Source organism: Patiria miniata, unplaced genomic scaffold (assembly GCF_015706575.1).
Source record: "Patiria miniata isolate m_02_andy unplaced genomic scaffold, ASM1570657v1 HiC_scaffold_5, whole genome shotgun sequence".
Taxonomy (NCBI): Eukaryota; Metazoa; Echinodermata; class Asteroidea; order Valvatida; family Asterinidae; genus Patiria; species Patiria miniata.
Window position 1 is genome coordinate 33515195 of NW_024037072.1, and position 17384 is coordinate 33532578.

The 17384-nt window shown below is 39.3% G+C and overlaps 1 protein-coding gene and 1 long non-coding RNA gene across 2 annotated transcripts; one reads left to right on the top strand and one right to left on the bottom strand.

Annotated features, from left to right (window-relative positions):
- Positions 1-1861: 1861 nt before the first annotated feature.
- On the bottom strand, positions 1862-4485 carry LOC119740351. Its single transcript, XR_005272672.1, has 4 exons — positions 4401-4485; positions 3577-3657; positions 3216-3297; positions 1862-2750 (listed from the first exon to the last, which is right to left on the bottom strand). It is a non-coding gene; the product is annotated as an uncharacterized LOC119740351 (long non-coding RNA).
- A 10098-nt stretch (positions 4486-14583) lies between these two features.
- Positions 14584-15282, top strand: LOC119741391 (UDP-D-xylose:L-fucose alpha-1,3-D-xylosyltransferase MGP4-like). Its single transcript, XM_038217139.1, has one exon. It carries the CDS (start codon positions 14584-14586, stop codon positions 15280-15282), a length of 699 nt encoding a protein of 232 aa, XP_038073067.1.
- The last annotated feature ends 2102 nt before the right edge of the window (positions 15283-17384 follow it).

Below are 17384 nucleotides of genomic sequence, written 5' to 3' on the forward strand. Positions count from 1 at the left end.
TCAACGTGGCCGTGGACGTATACCGTGCACGGTGACATCGTTTTTGCCGGGCCTGTGTGCGTACTCGCCGGTCAATGTGGACGTACCGTGCACAGTGACATCATTTTTGCCGGGCCTGTTTGCGCACTCGCCTGTCAACGTGGACGTACCGTGCTAGGTGACATCATTTTTGCCGGGCCTGTGTGCGCACTTGTCGGTCGGTGCGTGCACGGTGTTTTTGCCGGCGCGCAGTTAGTTTCGGAACATTCGCCGTTTTTTAACGGCATTAGGCCTGGTTATATTTGTAGCTGTACATATTTTATACGGGGCTAATTTTCACATTTTAAACATATTTTCGACCCAAACTGTGCATGCATTTATCACTTTATGTTATTTTGTTTTTATATTTTACAGATGATCCTGTGGTTTTCCGATGAACCATTTTGTGCTGCTCGAAACGATCGTTCGGATTGTCTGCAGTCCATGATGAATTGATGTCAAATTTTTAAGACGACAATTCTCGCAAAAAAATCAAACACGATTTACTTTTGTTTAGATAACACTTTCATTTGCGCTTGAATTACAATTTCCTCATGTCCAAACAGTCCTTCACACCCAAGGATCAACCAACTATATATTGGTCCCCCAAAACTTATATTTAATTTTTCAACCCAACCTTGTCAAACCTGACAGACTGGAAATAAACTAATACGAAAACACCCAAACCCAAAAACATTTTTTCGGGTATTCTAGTCTAAAGAAAGAGAGTCTCTGAATTGAGCCAACGTTTTCCTTTATCGCTTTACTTTGACGACTATTTTGATGTCTCAAAAGTGAACAAGTAATGAAAAATTCTAAATTTCTGTTAGCAAAACAATAGTCTATAGTTGAACTTATCGTAGAAACATTTTTGGAGCTACAAAAGAAATTGTTTTTTCGACATAATATGTGATGCGATCAAGCTAAATAAGTCGTTTGTCGGCCCTTATCGAATTTTTTTATTTTACATTTATTAATGGACTATCTTTCAGTTTATATTTGGTGAAAACCCCATGTGAATACAACTTTCCGTTCAGAAGTTATGGGTCTTAGAACACAGGCAGATCAAAAAGAAGAAAACGCAGAAATCAAATAGAGAAATCAGCCATACGCAATTGAAGTGTTTATTGTTAAGCAACAATAAACATGCTTTATTTCAGGTTTAGAGGTCAGCAAAAATGTCACATTTCAACGACTTTATCGTGAGTTTTTGTCGGGCAAAAAATAGTTGACATAGGACATAATTCGTCGGCGTTTTCACGAAGTGGCGAATCCGCCCACAGGGCGCGAACACTGCGTTTTGAGAAAATCGGTTTTGAAGTTGGTCACTTTTTGAAACGGTCATTTCGCCCCACTTTTAATCCAAATTTCAAAAGATGTTTCACTGATACAACAGCTCATTAGTTAAATGACATGACCAGATACATATTTCCGCTAATGGATCTGTAGTTTAAGAGCTGTTAAATACGAAACGGATTCGCCGCTTCGTGAAAACGCAAAATGCAGACCTCAACGGATTCGCCACACACAGCGCGCGGATTCGCCACTTCGTAAAAACGCAAAACGCAGAGGTCAGTGGATTCGCCAAACTTGAAAACGAGGCCAAAAGCACTCGCGCGATTCTACGCTCATACGCGCACAGTGAATACGTTCAATCGGCGTGGCCGCCTCGGTTTCGATCGACTAATGGTGGCACTTGCTATTACATGTACTTATTTTGTACAAATTAAACACGTTTGAGGATTGTAGTATTACAAGTACAAGTTTAAATGTCAAGATTACAGTTTATTTTAACTGGTATTGAATTTCCTGCAATGTGACCCTAAACAATATAGCTTATTTCTTATATCATTCTCATTTTAAGGGATGTTTATATAGTGATGGTAAAGCGGTGGATGGATCCAAGTTATATAACTGTTCACATATCACTGGCTGTAGCTGCATGTATTTAACCCTTAATACAAAAAAAATCATACAGACAAGCTACTCTTTAATTTAGCAGAACTTCTTTATTGATAAATTCAGGTACTTCTGAAGTTTACAATTAAGGAACATTTAAAAGAGATTTAAGTAAAAGCAGTTACTGCTTGAGGTTATGTAGATTTTTTTTTACATTCTGATAAATGTTATTCATGAGATGGGCCGCCCTCACACTATCTCCACTAGTAACGCTTTAAAAGTAATCACGATGAATCGATTACATCTGAGACTTTTAATGCTTCAGAGATTTTAAAAGGCTAGTAAACTCCATCGTTACTTGAAGAAAACTCTTCGTTCATAGGGTATTAAAGAGAAATTATCTGTATTGCCTAAAAGGTAGTAATAAAACTATTTCCATGTTACTTCCATACAATTTTCAGTCACATGTTTGGTTTCTCGTTTTTAGTTGTCAGCTTGTTTGTTAGACATCCACAAATAGATTATATGTCAATATTTGCACGCTTCAAAATCTTCAGTTTCATTGGAAGGATTTAAAGAAAATCTTACCCTGAAAAGTAATTGGGCAATCTTTAAGCTGGTGAACTGTACTAAAAGGAGACAGCAGTCTGAAGATAGTTGCTTTTAAATAAATTTGAAATGGACATCATTAAGAAAACACAGAACAGATTAATATTACACATAAGGGACTCATGCATTCCAACTGTTAAGGGGTTTTTGTATGCAAGCAATGAGCCTAAATTAGGACACGAAAAAGGTTCTGTTGGAATCGTGTCGATCGTGCACAGCATCGCCTGCAAAGGCAGAGAGAGAATGAGAAAGGGAAAAAGAATGGTAATTCAATGTTTGTTATTATTCACAACATATATATTCATACTTGCTGCAAGCTATGGTTGCTAACATGTGCCGAAGAGATTAAATCACTGCTTATCATTTTCAATATAGGTTTCTTCTGAATTTCAAAACTAAATCACATCCAGAGCCATTCAAATCCAAACTGTAAGCAAGCATATTGTGTTATTATAAAGACAAACTTTAGCAAAAATCCAAATGTCTAAGGCACAATGAACAAGGCAACTCCTTGTTAAGTGCATGATTTTATGTTGGTGAAAAACAACAACTTTGGCATTAGTGCTTCATAACAAAGGATGAAGGGACATTCAAATATAATAAACCTTTTTTTTATTCTGGAGAGAGTGTACTTTTATCAGTCGCAATATGAATCAACACTTTTCCCTGGTTTCTAAAAATGTGCCTACCTCAGAAACACATGTACCCAGTTTTACAGTTCTGTTCCTGAAGAGATGCAGCATTTTCCACTGCTGCTGAACCAGAACAGCTCTGTAAATAAAACAAACAAAACACACCGGCAATAAAAAAGTACCACAGTTACTTGAACAACTATCATATAGTATTCATTCACTCGATAGTTAAAATTTAAAAGCAGTGATGGCGATATTGTATCCAATGACATCATGTTCTATATGGCTCTGTGATGTACATGTACAATTTTTAATATTGTGAAACTTCATTTTTGTATATTTTATTTGCTATTTAATTAGTCTGGATTTCAACCATGGTGCTGAAATGACACAACATGTTTTTTTCTCAGGGACTTACGTTTCACATCAAGGCTCGCCAAACAGTCTGATGTTGACACTTCTGACACGGCAGATGTCAAGCTTACATATCCTATAGCAGCTGTTGGATAAAAGATGTGGAAACATTTTTTATATTGACATGAACTTATCATGCCGTTATCCGATATGGCTAATGCATTAATTGTGGACATTTCCTTTTGCAGGTTGTGGCATCCTATTTTAAGCTAAAAATCCATGGGTGACATAATTGTTCAACTCGTTTCTGGCTGATTATTTCAAGAAATGTTTTTTTTTTTCACTGGACGTTTCTCTATTAAAGTTACACTAATAGTTCAAACGATTAAAAAGGTTAACTTTACTACCAAATCCATTTATGTCTTGGGCATGTTTATGAAGGGCCTAGGCCACAATGTACTTGTTTCCCCCTAAGCTAAGTACTAATCTTGCCCTGGCCTAGGCTAGGCCTGTCAGCATGGTCAGCACTTGGACACTAGCATTTTTACTTCTTCAAAAGCACTATATAACCATAACTACGGTAGCTCTGGCGCAAGATGATCAAGGGGTGGACTATTTTCCCCACATAAGTAAAGTAGACTTAACCATGGAAAAAGGAATGTTGTGTAAAAATGACCCATTCATGTCAGCATGCAATTAATCACTATTCATACACGGAATTCGTGTATTTCCGACATGCGTATTTTTTGTTCATCTGGTCTGGGAAAAGAACGGTGGAATGACCAAATTTTGCAAAGATTGATAAGAACCATGTATCACAATGTCGAATACAACCATAACTATAATTTAGCTCAAACAATATAGCTCGTCTAAACGGTCAAAACTTACCGACTTACCAGGACGGCCCGTCGCATGATGATGAGCCGTGAGAACGAAATAGTTTTGTATACGTGACGACGTGACAACAACAACGCAGCCCTGAGATATATAAAGGTTATTCGCCACTTCGTGAAAACGCAATGTGTGTGCGTCGCGTTTCCACAAAGTGGCGAATCAGGGATTCGCCGCTTCGTGAAAACGCAAATTCCAGAGGGCATCGGATTCGCCACTTATGTAATTAGCGTAACTAATTAATTAAACATTGTCCGGTTTTAAAACTTGGCAGAAATGTTTAGGACACGAATTTAAGTCAAAATAGCACAAAAACCGAAATTGCCAAAAATTCTGATTTTCGATGGATTCGCCACTTCGTGAAAACGCCGACGAATTATGTAGCCTTCCGATTTTACAAAGAAAAAAGTCAATTTCGAAATGTCCACCCCTATACTTACCCATTTTGGGCTGTATCTTAAAATCATAATTGCCGACAAACGACTCATTTAGCTTGATTGCATATATATACAGAACTAAATGCAAAGAAATGACCAACATATTACATCTTCAGATTTGATGTACTTGAATTACATAAGTTTGTCTTCAGTTTTGATGTACATCAATTAGGTATAAACAAGTTTATGCTTTGGTCAACCAGAGATTTGTGCCATGTGCAGTTAGTATTCAATAAATGATGCGAACAAAATGAACTGAGTGAACGTTGAAAAAATGTTACTTTTTCATATTACAAAGACATTTTTAAAAAGCAACTTTCTTAAAAAAAAGTCTTGAATAATAAATTTGTAAAAACGAAAACCATACCCTTAAACAAATCTGACCCACCAAAACAAGGACGTAGCAGTTTGCACAGAAAATACTAAATTCGTAAAAAGAAAATGCATGCCCTAAATTCAATGCAAAATCTGACCCACCAACAAAAAGTACGTAGCAGTTCGCACAGTCACCCAATCTCAGTCATCCAGTTTCCGGAAAAAAATAACATCATTAATATGAAAACACACTACATATATTTGAATAACACAATCAGATGTGAGGTAGTAAGGTTTACTTACGATCGGAATGAAAAGTGAAATTTACCGTTAATTAGCGAGGGCTCCGTCGCGAATACCTCGCCATTTTGAAAATGGCCTCCGCTCGGCACTGGCGATGGAGCCCATCATCATTTTCATCCAGATTGTAGGTCAACATTAATACCAACACATTAAACCTCGAACTTTATTTGTATTTGTGGTAGCGTAATCGCTATTCTGTTGCCGTTTTGAGGGTACAATCGGAAGTTTTTGTTGGAACCATCCATTCGGGTATGAGTTAACTTCGGTACGAGTTGACTCGGGAACGAGTTGACCCGGGTACGAGTTGACCCAAAATCTAAATTTCCCCTGAATTAACATTCTTTATAACTCCTTATGTGACGGGCTGTTTAATTTTACAAATTTGCTAAAATCTGTCAAATGAGACAAACATATTCTAAAACTCACCCAGCTGTTGTCACTGTTGAAATCGAAAGACTTGTATGCTGCGAAGAGAGCAGAAACAGTGGCCTAACCACCCCAAATAGAATGCTGCTCAGCCGACACTTGGATTTTCATGGTGAAAAGTGAACGGGCATGATGTGCATAGGTCAGATGTGACGGTGACCCCGACATGATATTGAGCAACCGAGAAAAAAAAATTGTGTGTGTATCCTTAACTGATTCCGTAGCTATCGCTTCAACACGTCAGCCTATTGAGCAGGCGCTTTTTTTCAGAAACCTTCCTATGCTTACGTATTATAATGTTTGTATTTCCATTACAGCTGATTTAGATCTTTGAATGTGCCTACAGATGTTTTGGGGCGGCACAGTGATACATCATAAACACCTCCAGAATCTTTGGATCCTCCGATTTTTATGCAAATCTCCTCGTGAATCACACCAAGATTTGGCTACACCGTGTTTGCTCCCTTGAGGACAATTTTCCTACACATTATAACCAACGATCAGGTGAGATTCTAAAATATTTTCCTGTCCTATACATGGGCGTTGTGGGAAAGATTTCGGTTTCATTCCTGACCCAGTAAATGGGGTCATAAATTGGGTTTTCCACTATTTACAGCGCACATAACTTGTTGACACAATGTTGAAATTATAAAATGTACGATGATGCATACGCAACTCTTTTGGTAGAGTGAATGGACTATATTTAGAAAAAAAATGACCTTTTTAATGAATTTATTTAAAGTTCTCCATAATTTTGTACACGGTGGTCCCATACATACCTACTACTGTTCAAGATATCTTGATGAAACTTTCCACAATTAAAACTGGATATATTTGCTTAAATTTGTTTGAAATCAATCAAAATTTATTAATTTACTATTGTTAAAAGCTTCAATGCTTTATGGGTGGACAAACTGTAATGCGAGAGACGGTAATGCGAGTGACAGGATTCCCCTTGTTAATCTTCGTTTTTTATTGTCCTCATTATAATTCAGTATTAGTAGTAATTTAGTCGTTTTGTTATAATACTATTGAATCGAAAAGAGCTGATTTTGCCATGTCCTTTCATATTCAAATTAGAAAACATTCAACATTTGTAATCACATTTGGTTATAGCCTTATATCGTGGGTATATTCGCACACAAAATTAAACAGTTAATCCAAGAAGTATAGAAACCACAGCACTCAGAGTTTGAAAGGAAGCAAAAAAGTGTAATGCGAGTGACCACGGACTCGCCCATACACTCTTGTTTTCTAAACTCTCGAGGACAATGCTTTGTGTTTCCCTTTGTCCCTGTAATATAACACTCTCCCATAGACTAAGCATGCAAACTTACTACAGAGGACCGTTTCCAACAAAAGACCCATCGCCCGAGGACTGAAAGGATCTGTTGTTCTCCCTTTATGTGTCGGTCCTCGGGCGTTAATTATGTAGAACACGTTTACATATTCATGTTCGTGAATGCATGTACCGTGTCGGCTACGTCCGCAAAGACACAGCGGACGTGAAACCACGTTGGCTAGTAAGACTAGTTTCCCTCTCTGCATAGTTCCTACCTGTACTGGAGGGTCCAGGAACCAGACTAGTTACCAACGATTTTTGATATTATGCTAGCTTCTCAAAAAATTATATCTTTAAAAAAAAATGTGAACTTGCCCGAGAAAAATAGTCGACGAAAAAGAGCAGCGACGACTGATGAATATTTATGAGGTATAGTGATCTGTGCTGGGTCAAAGGTGTTCGGTCCGTGCGTGTTCGTGCTGTCGCGCTGCAGACAAAAGTTTGAAATCATTCACGTTAATTCTCTGTTCGAATGAACTGTTTTTCGAAAAATGAAATAATCTTTTATGAGAAAATGTGCTTGATTTGGGTGGTTCTGGCTCAAAATTGATTTTCTCGAGTGATTTTATGTTCGCGCGAAGCATTTTTTGATCATTCGGAACTGATGAAACCGATCTGGAAATAGGAAAAATGGTATCGGTACTTTTGACATTGTATTTTCAGAAGTAAAAGGGTTGAAATTCGGAAAATGCTTGTGTATATAAGATCTTCGCCACTCAAGGTAAACCACTGTATACATTTCATTCGAACTAATGGACCAGTTGAGCACTGAGAAAGCAGCTGAATGATGTTTGATATCCGGAACTAGGAAAACGACTGTACCACTAGCACTACCGCGGTACAGTGTTTTTTTTTCAAGACGGCGGATTCGCTGACAGTTTTACACACTGATGACGTCATCAAGCCTATGCGCCGCCACTACTTCGGTAGGATAGATAAAGCTTCGGATTTTGGCCAAAAATTGAGCCTCATGGTTCATCGCATGGCCTGTTATTTCGTTTTTGAGTATCACTCGTTGTCCACGGAGCCAAGTCTGCTGTGTAACGTCTGAAAAATCAAAGCATGCAGATTTATGCGATCTCGAGCCTCAGCCAATCGGAGTCGACTTTACTAAATCGTGGCGTCATTTCATTCCCAAATCAGTACTCATTAAATACGTTTGATTGGTCAATTTGAATGCGGTGTCTTGTAATACAATAACTATCGATCACATAACATAATACATTTTACGTCTATGTTGCGACAACGATGAATGACCGAAGACCCGATATAGAAAGCGCCCGCTGATTGATCAAAATCTAGAGGTCAAGATACGTTTGTCTTGCATAATTAATCAGCGAATCTGCTCAAATGTTATAGATCATTGCTCCGCCATGTCTATTACATGGACTAGTCATTTCGTATGAGGCTTCAAAATGGCCGTAGCAAAACCCAGCCCTAGCCTAGTCTGTAGCCCCCATTGTGTAAACGGCCACAGACGACAGACTGACATCAATCAGACAGACACCGTATGATTTTGGCTGCCCTCTCCGTGCTCTGTGCCGTTTCCAATGCTTTCTCAAGTGTGACGAGACCTAGTCTATTTTTTTTCGCTGATCAGGCGATCTGGGCTTCGGACCCCCAATAGCTCTTATTTTGCTAAAGAAAATAGAAAGTTAGAGTTAACCACGTTCCCACATTCCTAAACTAATGACAACGCCTAAGACCTTTTTAAGCACTCTCTCCAACTTTCTTTTCATTTTTTCCTTATTTAGTTTCGTAACGTTTTGCCTCGGGTACTATGAAGAATGGTAAAGCTACATGGCTGTTTTTACAGCTCACGGCTATCACGGCGTATCTCATTTTTACGTTGTGTGGTAAGTTTATTCGAATCTTACTAGCTGTTGCGATTTTACTTTTGCTTAATATTTTGGTGTCATTTTATTCTCAAGGTATCTGCACTAGTAGTCCAGCAGATATGTGAAAATGTTTTAGATGTCGAGCCATCGCAAATTTACCCTTTTAGGGGCGTGGCAGCCATTTAAAAAAAGGGGGTTGGACTCATCATGCCCGCTGTGAAAACGGTTGTTCCCACTTGTCACAAAAGCAGGAATCTTCACAAAGACATAATCGTCGGGTGCCCGGCAGAAGGGCATATGAGCGTTCTGACGCAAAAATCATTTTCAAGAAACTTGCATTGAAAGGTCCCATTGTTCCCCCGCGCGCATTTTGTATCCAATGCTCTCCCACACGTAATATAAATCGTAGGAATGTGAAATTTGTCACACGTATGAATCATAAGATTTGGAACAACTATACACGTTAATTTCTGACGAAAATATTTAAATCTCATTAAAATGGAGGCAGTTTCTGCATATGCCCTTTTGCTGGGAACATTTTTGTCATTAGGCGCTATTGCATAAGGGCATATGCACATATGCCCTTCTGCCGGGCACACGACGTAATTATGTAGATTAAAAGTGTTTTCCAGATGTGGAGCAACCACAAAAACATATCTTTGGGGGCCTGGCATCCATTTAAAAAAAAGGGGGGGTAATTATTATGCACACCTTGGGAAAATTGTGCCCATATTTCATGAACGAATAAAACGTCCCACAGACGTTTATATTAATGAGAACAAAAATTCCAGATGTGAAGCCATCTGGAACACAACCTTTTAGAGGCGTGGCAACCATATTAGAGAAAAGGGCCCCCTTTTTCTCTAATATGGTTTCTTTAATATGGGTTTCATTATGCCCACCATGGAAAAATTGTTCCAACATTCATAGAAAATGGAACTTTCCACATACATTGACATTTATGAGAGAAAAAAATTCAGATGTGGAGCCATCGCAAACACACCCTTTTAGGGGCGTGGCAGCCATATTGAAAAAAGGGGGCGGGGTTCTCATTATGCCCACCCTGAGAAAAATGTGCCCACATCTCATAAACGAATGAAGCTAATTCCAACAGACATTAATATTCACGAGAAAAAAATTCAAACGTGGAGCCATCGCAAACACACACGTTTAGGGGCGTGGCAGCCATAGTAAAATGGGGGGGGGGGGGTAGTCATGATGCCTCTATAAAAAAGTTGTGCCTACCTTTCCTAAACGGATCAAACTCCACAATGACAATATATTCATGAAAATCTTTCTTTTTTTTGAATGTGAAGCCATCACAAACTTACATAACATCACGGAATCCATTCTGAAAGGGAGGGGGGTGTGGTTTTTACTCAATATGCCCGCCGTGGAAAATTTTGACCACTTTTCATACAATAAAATCCACATCAGACAGCTCGTTTGATGTGTTGGAGTAGGGCCGCCTTTATAATTGGAGGTGACTGTTGGCAAACCCTTTTTCTTTCTTACACTATGCATTTTGCCTCATCTATATTAACCCAGTTACTGGTTCTGTCGTCTGTAGGATTATTGTTAACCTCTCAACTGCAGCAATTTCTGAATTGGGGTATAGACTGGGGTACCTCAGTTAGTCTTGGAAAGACTATTGTTTCTTCTTCAAATATATTATATGTTTCCCATCCTTTTTTGTGACAGACCCGAAGGCATATGTTGTCAGGGCTACTGATATTTTTTAATGGATTTGGTTGGGGTAAAACACTCATCAGAGATATTGATATACAATTTTTCAGTGAACGGAGGGGGGTGTGTATAGTGGGGGTACACAGATTCATTGAATGTGAAGTCACAGTGGACGTGACCACCATTTTGTGAGGAGAGTACATCGTGTAGTGACCCAATCTGCTGTCAATGCGGCGCAACGGGTAGGGGTAGGGAGATTTTGCACCCCCACTAAGCGAAAAAGAAACAGATAAAGTAAAAAAAAGAAGAAGAAAGAATGGACTGAAAGTCAATATTTTTCTTCACATTTAACGTATATTGAAGACTATTAAAATGACCATAAAATGTCATTATAAACTGTTTTAAACAGCGCCCCAAGCGTCACATGACGCCCCCCCCCAAAAAGGATTTCTTTGGCCCTTAAATGTTAAATGTTAGAGTTTGGGGCTACCATTGTGTGCTGTGTATTTGTAATTATGAATTCACTCTGGAATTTAGATGTGCATGATAATATAGGTACATGTACACACGTTGAACCCTATAACTGGTTAGCCTACCGGAACTTACCCATGCTCTTTGGTATAAGTCATAGTGTTACCAAATAATGTCATATTCAATGTAGGTTATTTGGAAAAAGAACATTAACGTCTGTGGGAATTAGCTTCATTCATTTATGAGATGTGGGCAACTTCCCATGGTGGGCATAATGAGAACCCCGCCCATTTTTTCTGATATGGTTGCCATGCCCCTAAAAGGTTGTGTTCGAGATGGCTCCACATTTTTCTCCCTCATGAATATAAACGTCTGTGGGACGTTTTACTCGTTCATGAAATGTTGGCACAATTTTTCCCAAGGTGGGCATAATAATTACCCCCCCCTTTTGAATGGCTGCCACGCCCCCAAAAGGTAATTTTGTGTTGGCTCCGAATCTGGAAACCACTTATAATTTATAAAATTTTGTCTTTGTGAAGTTTCCTGCTTTTGTGACAAGTGGAACAATTGTTTTCACTGCGGGCATGATGAGTCCCGCCCCTTTTTTAAATGGATGCCACGCCCCTAAAAGGGTGAATATGCGATGGCTCCACATCTAAAACATTTTCTGGCATGAATATGAACATCTGTGCCAAGTTTCACGCTTTTCTGCGAAAGTGCACAATTCATCGATATTTTGTCACATATCCGGGGGCGCACGCGCTGAGGTATACCAAACCACTTCAGACCATGCTCACAAGCAACGGTCAATAATCTCCAAACACGCACGTTATTTGACGATAGTCCGTATACTCTTTAACGAATTCGATTTTTCTTTGATGAATGTTTAACTTGCATGCATGGGCGTCGCGAGGGGGAGGGGAGGTTGAACCCTATAACTGGTTAGCCTACTGGAACTTACCCATGCTCTTTGGTGTAAGTCATAGTGTTACCAAATAATGTCGTATACAATGTAGGTTATGGGCCAATCAACATTACAAGAACTCAGCCACAAAATATAAAAAATGCAATTGTGGGCACAGTGAGTAGGCCCCTCACGCCTCTGAAAGGATGAGTTTGCGGTAACTCCACATCTGAATTTATTTTCTTTCATCAAGTTTGTGTGAAGTTTACTCATTTATGAAAGGTAGGCACAAGTTTCGAATGATTAGTCCCGCCCCCTCCCCAATTTTTTAAATGGATGCCAGGCCTCTAAAAGGGTAAGTTTGGGAATATGAACATCTGTGCCAAGTTTCACGCTTTTCTGCAAAAGTGCACAATTCATCGATATTTTGTCACATATCCGGGGGCGCACGCGCTGAGGTATACCAAACCACTTCAGACCATGCTCACAAGCAACGGTCAATAATCTCTTAACACGCACGTTATTTGACGATAGTCCGTACACTCTTTAACGAATTCGATTTTTCTTTGATGAATGTTTAACTTGCATGCATGGGCGTCGCGAGGGGGAGGGGAGGTCAAGAGGGGAACTCCCCCATCCACCCCCCAAAAAAGGGTGTTTAAAAAAGGAAAAAGACAATGAAAAAGAAAAGTTTTTTTTTTATTTTGGGCACATGGATATCCGTTTTACGAGTATAGCCTGGTCCCCATCCCTTCATTACCGATTCCGATGGGGGAAAAGGGGGAACCAGTACCCAGCCAGAGCTGAACTAATTTCGGGTCTCAAATATAGATTTTCCCGTCCAATTTCGTAACCTGTTCATTCATTCAGAGAGAATGTTCATTTGTTACCGGTTCCTTCGAAATGAGTCTTATTTCTTTTCACCAATACGTTTTCGCATAAGGTGTAAAGCACATAAACTGGTCTTCATTTTTTGTTACTTATCACTCAGTTTGAGATCTAAATTCATGCAGATGTTATGCGGGTTGACTGTTCCTATTGATTTTATTGTGTAAGATTCTGTGTAAGATTTTGCTAAAAACTAGCTCTGGTGGCTTGTAACTCGTTTTGTGATTTGGTCTTATTTCATTTCTAGGTTTCAGAGAGTCGGGCACAAATGCGGTTTCTTATTCGCAGTTAGAGCATTAGGTTTCGCACTGATGTTAAAAAAAGCGTGTGTTTAAAATGTTTCTTGCAAGAAAATCCCATTTCGTTTGTTTGGTTTTCGACTTCGAACTGAATATAGGCAAATTCGATTTGTATTCATTTTCAAAGGAAGTGCCATGAAATTAGGAGTCACCTTAATTTGGCGTTATTTGATGTAATCAATTTAATTTAAAGAAATGTATAGGATTTCAAAAATCGTTTTCAATATCTTTTTATTTCCACAAAGTGATTAAAACCATTAACAGACTGGTCACTGTGGCCTGCATAACATTTATAAAAATCTGTCTTTTTACACAGTATTTTATCCACAGTTTTTCAATATTTATTTCCTTCTGTCAGTTTTAACCTTTATGTTGCGGGTAGGAATATGTTATCGAGTTAGCTAGTGACGTCATAGACGTAGATATTTTCTTGGTCAACAGAGGGCTCTCTCAGCGCACGAGCTTTGTCACAAATTGTCTTAAGTTTGTCAAAACCCGTCAAAAGGTTCCTTTGATTGTGATTATATTTCATATGCCCAATGTTGAGAGTACTGTTATTTGTTTAGAAGTTGGGAAAGGGTTTTGTGGCAAACTCATGGTGGCGCACTGCATTGTGAATCGCCCAAATTAAACTAATTCACAAGTTAGGTTATTTGCTACCTACCTTCTCGCATCATAGACACACTTAAATATTTTAACCTTCGCTAAATAATTGAACTGAGTATGAAAACGCTTTCCCGTTTGTATGCAAATTTGAATGAACAATTATCTGATTGAAAGAACATTTTGAAAAATTGGACAGGTCAACCTATAATTCAATGTTTTTAATTATGATTTCCCTAATGAAACGTGGGCCGATTCGTTTTTGCAGGATACCTTGTATTTTTTAAAACAAAAAGCAATTGAATTTTTTTTCTAGAAATCTTTTAGTTGGAGTGAAAGTTGCGTCTATCACCAATCCCACAAGTCTTCCATACCATGCCAAAGTCGAACTACAACTTTTCAAATGCAATGTAACAAAGGCATTCCTTCGTCTTTATTCGCCCGTTGCACTTGTGAATTGACTTGTGATAAAACATAAAGTACGCAATTACTTGACTCTTACAGCTCTTTGGTTGTGGTCATCCAATCGTTCGAGTAATCCAGTGAGCCTGAATACCTTGCGTACACCTACACATGAGCCATTGCCTACACAGCATTTGCCTTCAACCACGCTGCTACATTTTCCGAGAAAGTCGAGAATCGTCCTGACCACAACCAACGAAGCATTCATGGATTTCACCGTGAACTTGTTGATGAGCATCGAGAGAACAGGCGCTCGTCCCGACGTCGTAGTGGTCGCAGAAGATGAGCAATCATTCAAGGAGCTATCGTTGCACCCTCATCCGGGACTACAAGTCGTTAAACCACACAACATCAGTGGTGTCAACATTGACAGTAAAAACGCCCACTACCTTAAATTTGGAACCGGTGACTACAACAAATTCGTCAATCGCAGGCCGAAATATATACTAGAATTTGTACAGCGTGGATATGAAGTGTTTTTTCTTGATGCCGACACTTTCTGGTTTCGAGACCCTTTTCCTTATCTTGAAGGCAATTTCGATATCGCTTACTATAATGACAGATTTGACATGTACAATATGGGCGTGGCCTTTTACCGTCCAACAAACAGGACTCTCCGTTTCTTGAAACACTTCGCGTTGACTTTAGAAACACAGAAGAAAGTCATACCGGATCAGAATGTCATGAACACGATAATAAGATCTCAGTACATTCCAGACCTTCGCATTAAGCACCTGAATAATGAAAACTTCCCAAACGGGGGCTTTTTCTTTCCATTTTTCCCCAACATGACTAAGTGCCGAGAAGACACCAGTACAACGGTGGTGTTTCACGCCGCTTGGATTAGTGGTCATAAGAATAAGAAGAAGGCGTTTCAAACCTGCCACATGTGGTTAACATCTTAAATAAATACATACCAATTTGTTTGCGCTCCTTTTCAATGCCCTCACAACCGCTCGAAACATCCCGATTGGAACGATCTATGGAATCAGCGGGATATTTTTAGTTTAACGCGGTAACAGTTTTCGTCCTTAAGGCCAAAAAAAGTATCCGGTTTCTGGTATGGAGCTTGCCCCAAAAGTGGTGCGGCGACGCGGTTTTTTCCCCTACTTTTTTCTTTTTCAAATGTCGGCTGATGTTGCAGATAACGCTTCGATCCCCTTAAAGCTCTCAAATATCCTTCAGAGTGGAGCTTGAGGTGACCTCGCCATAAGGCTTGAGAATTCAGCACCCACTTACGATCTCGACCAACACGAACATTCTTCGGGAAATATGGATAATCACTGTCAAGACAAAAATCAGAGAAAACGGTAGTAACGTTAGACCATACATCGACATCGTGCATGAGTGCCAGCCTGGTCATTAGTCTGCTTCCTTACATATTGCGCTAATTAAAAAGCGTTTACAGGTTCCAGATACACGACCATCGCTCCCTCAGTCTGGCTTCCAGACGCACAATAACAAAATTACAACACCGTCTGCAAATGGTGCCCGACTAAATTTAGTGCAAAATATATGGGAGCCCAGAGACGCCACATAAAGCTTATACTCGATCGTTACTCCATCTAAAAACACGTTAAAATTGTGGAACAGCAGGATTCTAGTCAAACCAGTGAGTTTGGCGGTTTTGAGACATCATCTTATATTGAAAAAAAAACTTTTTAATTTTGCCTACGCGCACGGCTACGGCGACGCGCGCGCAGACCAGAAACTGGAGACTTTTTTTTCCTTTGGCCTAATCGAGTGTTATGAAGAATATATTATATGCTTCCGATTAATATAAATTTTATTAGAAAAAAAAGTCGATTAAAGGGACACTGCGTCCTGGAATACGCCCAATTGGGCTACAAAACGCGTTTTGAACGAAATTATCTTAAGCGGAAAAAACATTTAAAAGTAGGATATAAACATCCACACAACTATCCTTTAAAAACTGAGCGCTTCTGTAGTATTCTTGTGTTATTCGTGCGAGAACGACTTTCGGGGTTGCGACCCCAAAAAGTCGGGCTGTTCGTGCTAGTTGTGATTCCAGCCGTAAGGGTTCACCTTTTGCGGACTTGAAAGAAATCACATTTTGTGCATTGATGATAGGTCACCGCTGTTCGTGAGCACGGTGCTGTGTACGTGTGTAATACTAGACACACACAACGTATATTGTACATTGTTTGAAAACGACAGGAAACACTATCATACTCCGTCATTTCGATGTAAACAATCAGGTTTTTTCCCCGTCTTTCTCGGGAACGGTAAGACATTAGGTTGTTTCCTTTCCACCAGATGTTTGAAATAGGATAAGTAAACAATCCAAAACATGGAATTTTCGGGGATTTCAGGACGCAGTGCCCCTTTAACCGCCGTCATTTTTTTGGATAAACTTCACGACTCTATCCAGTTTTTGTTCAAGTTTGTGTGTAGAATTCCCAAATTATGTAAAGTACTTACCTGCAATATAGTTGGAATTATATAAGAAAATGGAGGAGAGACTCAACCTGTAGATTGTTTCTCGTATTGCAATCTGATCCACCCTTAGAAGCTAATAGAACATACCTCATTAGCATAACCGGAGCTGAAGAAAAACTCGGACGAGACTTCGGCCTGTTGGTGTAAATCCCAGGAAAATAAAATGCGAGCAAGATGAAAAACGTGTGGAAAGACTGCGCAAAAAACAAACAAAAAAAACCCACAGATTCCGTGGGAGAACGAAGCTTTACCATCACGTTTGGGAAGGACCTTTTGTTATGCTAATGCGGTATGTTCCATTAGCTTCTGAGGATGGATCAGATTGCAATACGAATTCACTATTTCTTCATTTTATTTCCACTTCATTCACAGGCAAAGAACAAAAAATACAGCATTGACAAACACAGAAATACAAATACTAAGCACATAAGGACAGTGAATTATGAAGTGGAGGGAGCCCGTAGGAAGCAGAGCTTGTCGAGTACGGGACCCGTACTCGTACTGCATGGTTATGTACAGGTCAAATTCAATTGGATAAGTTAGACGA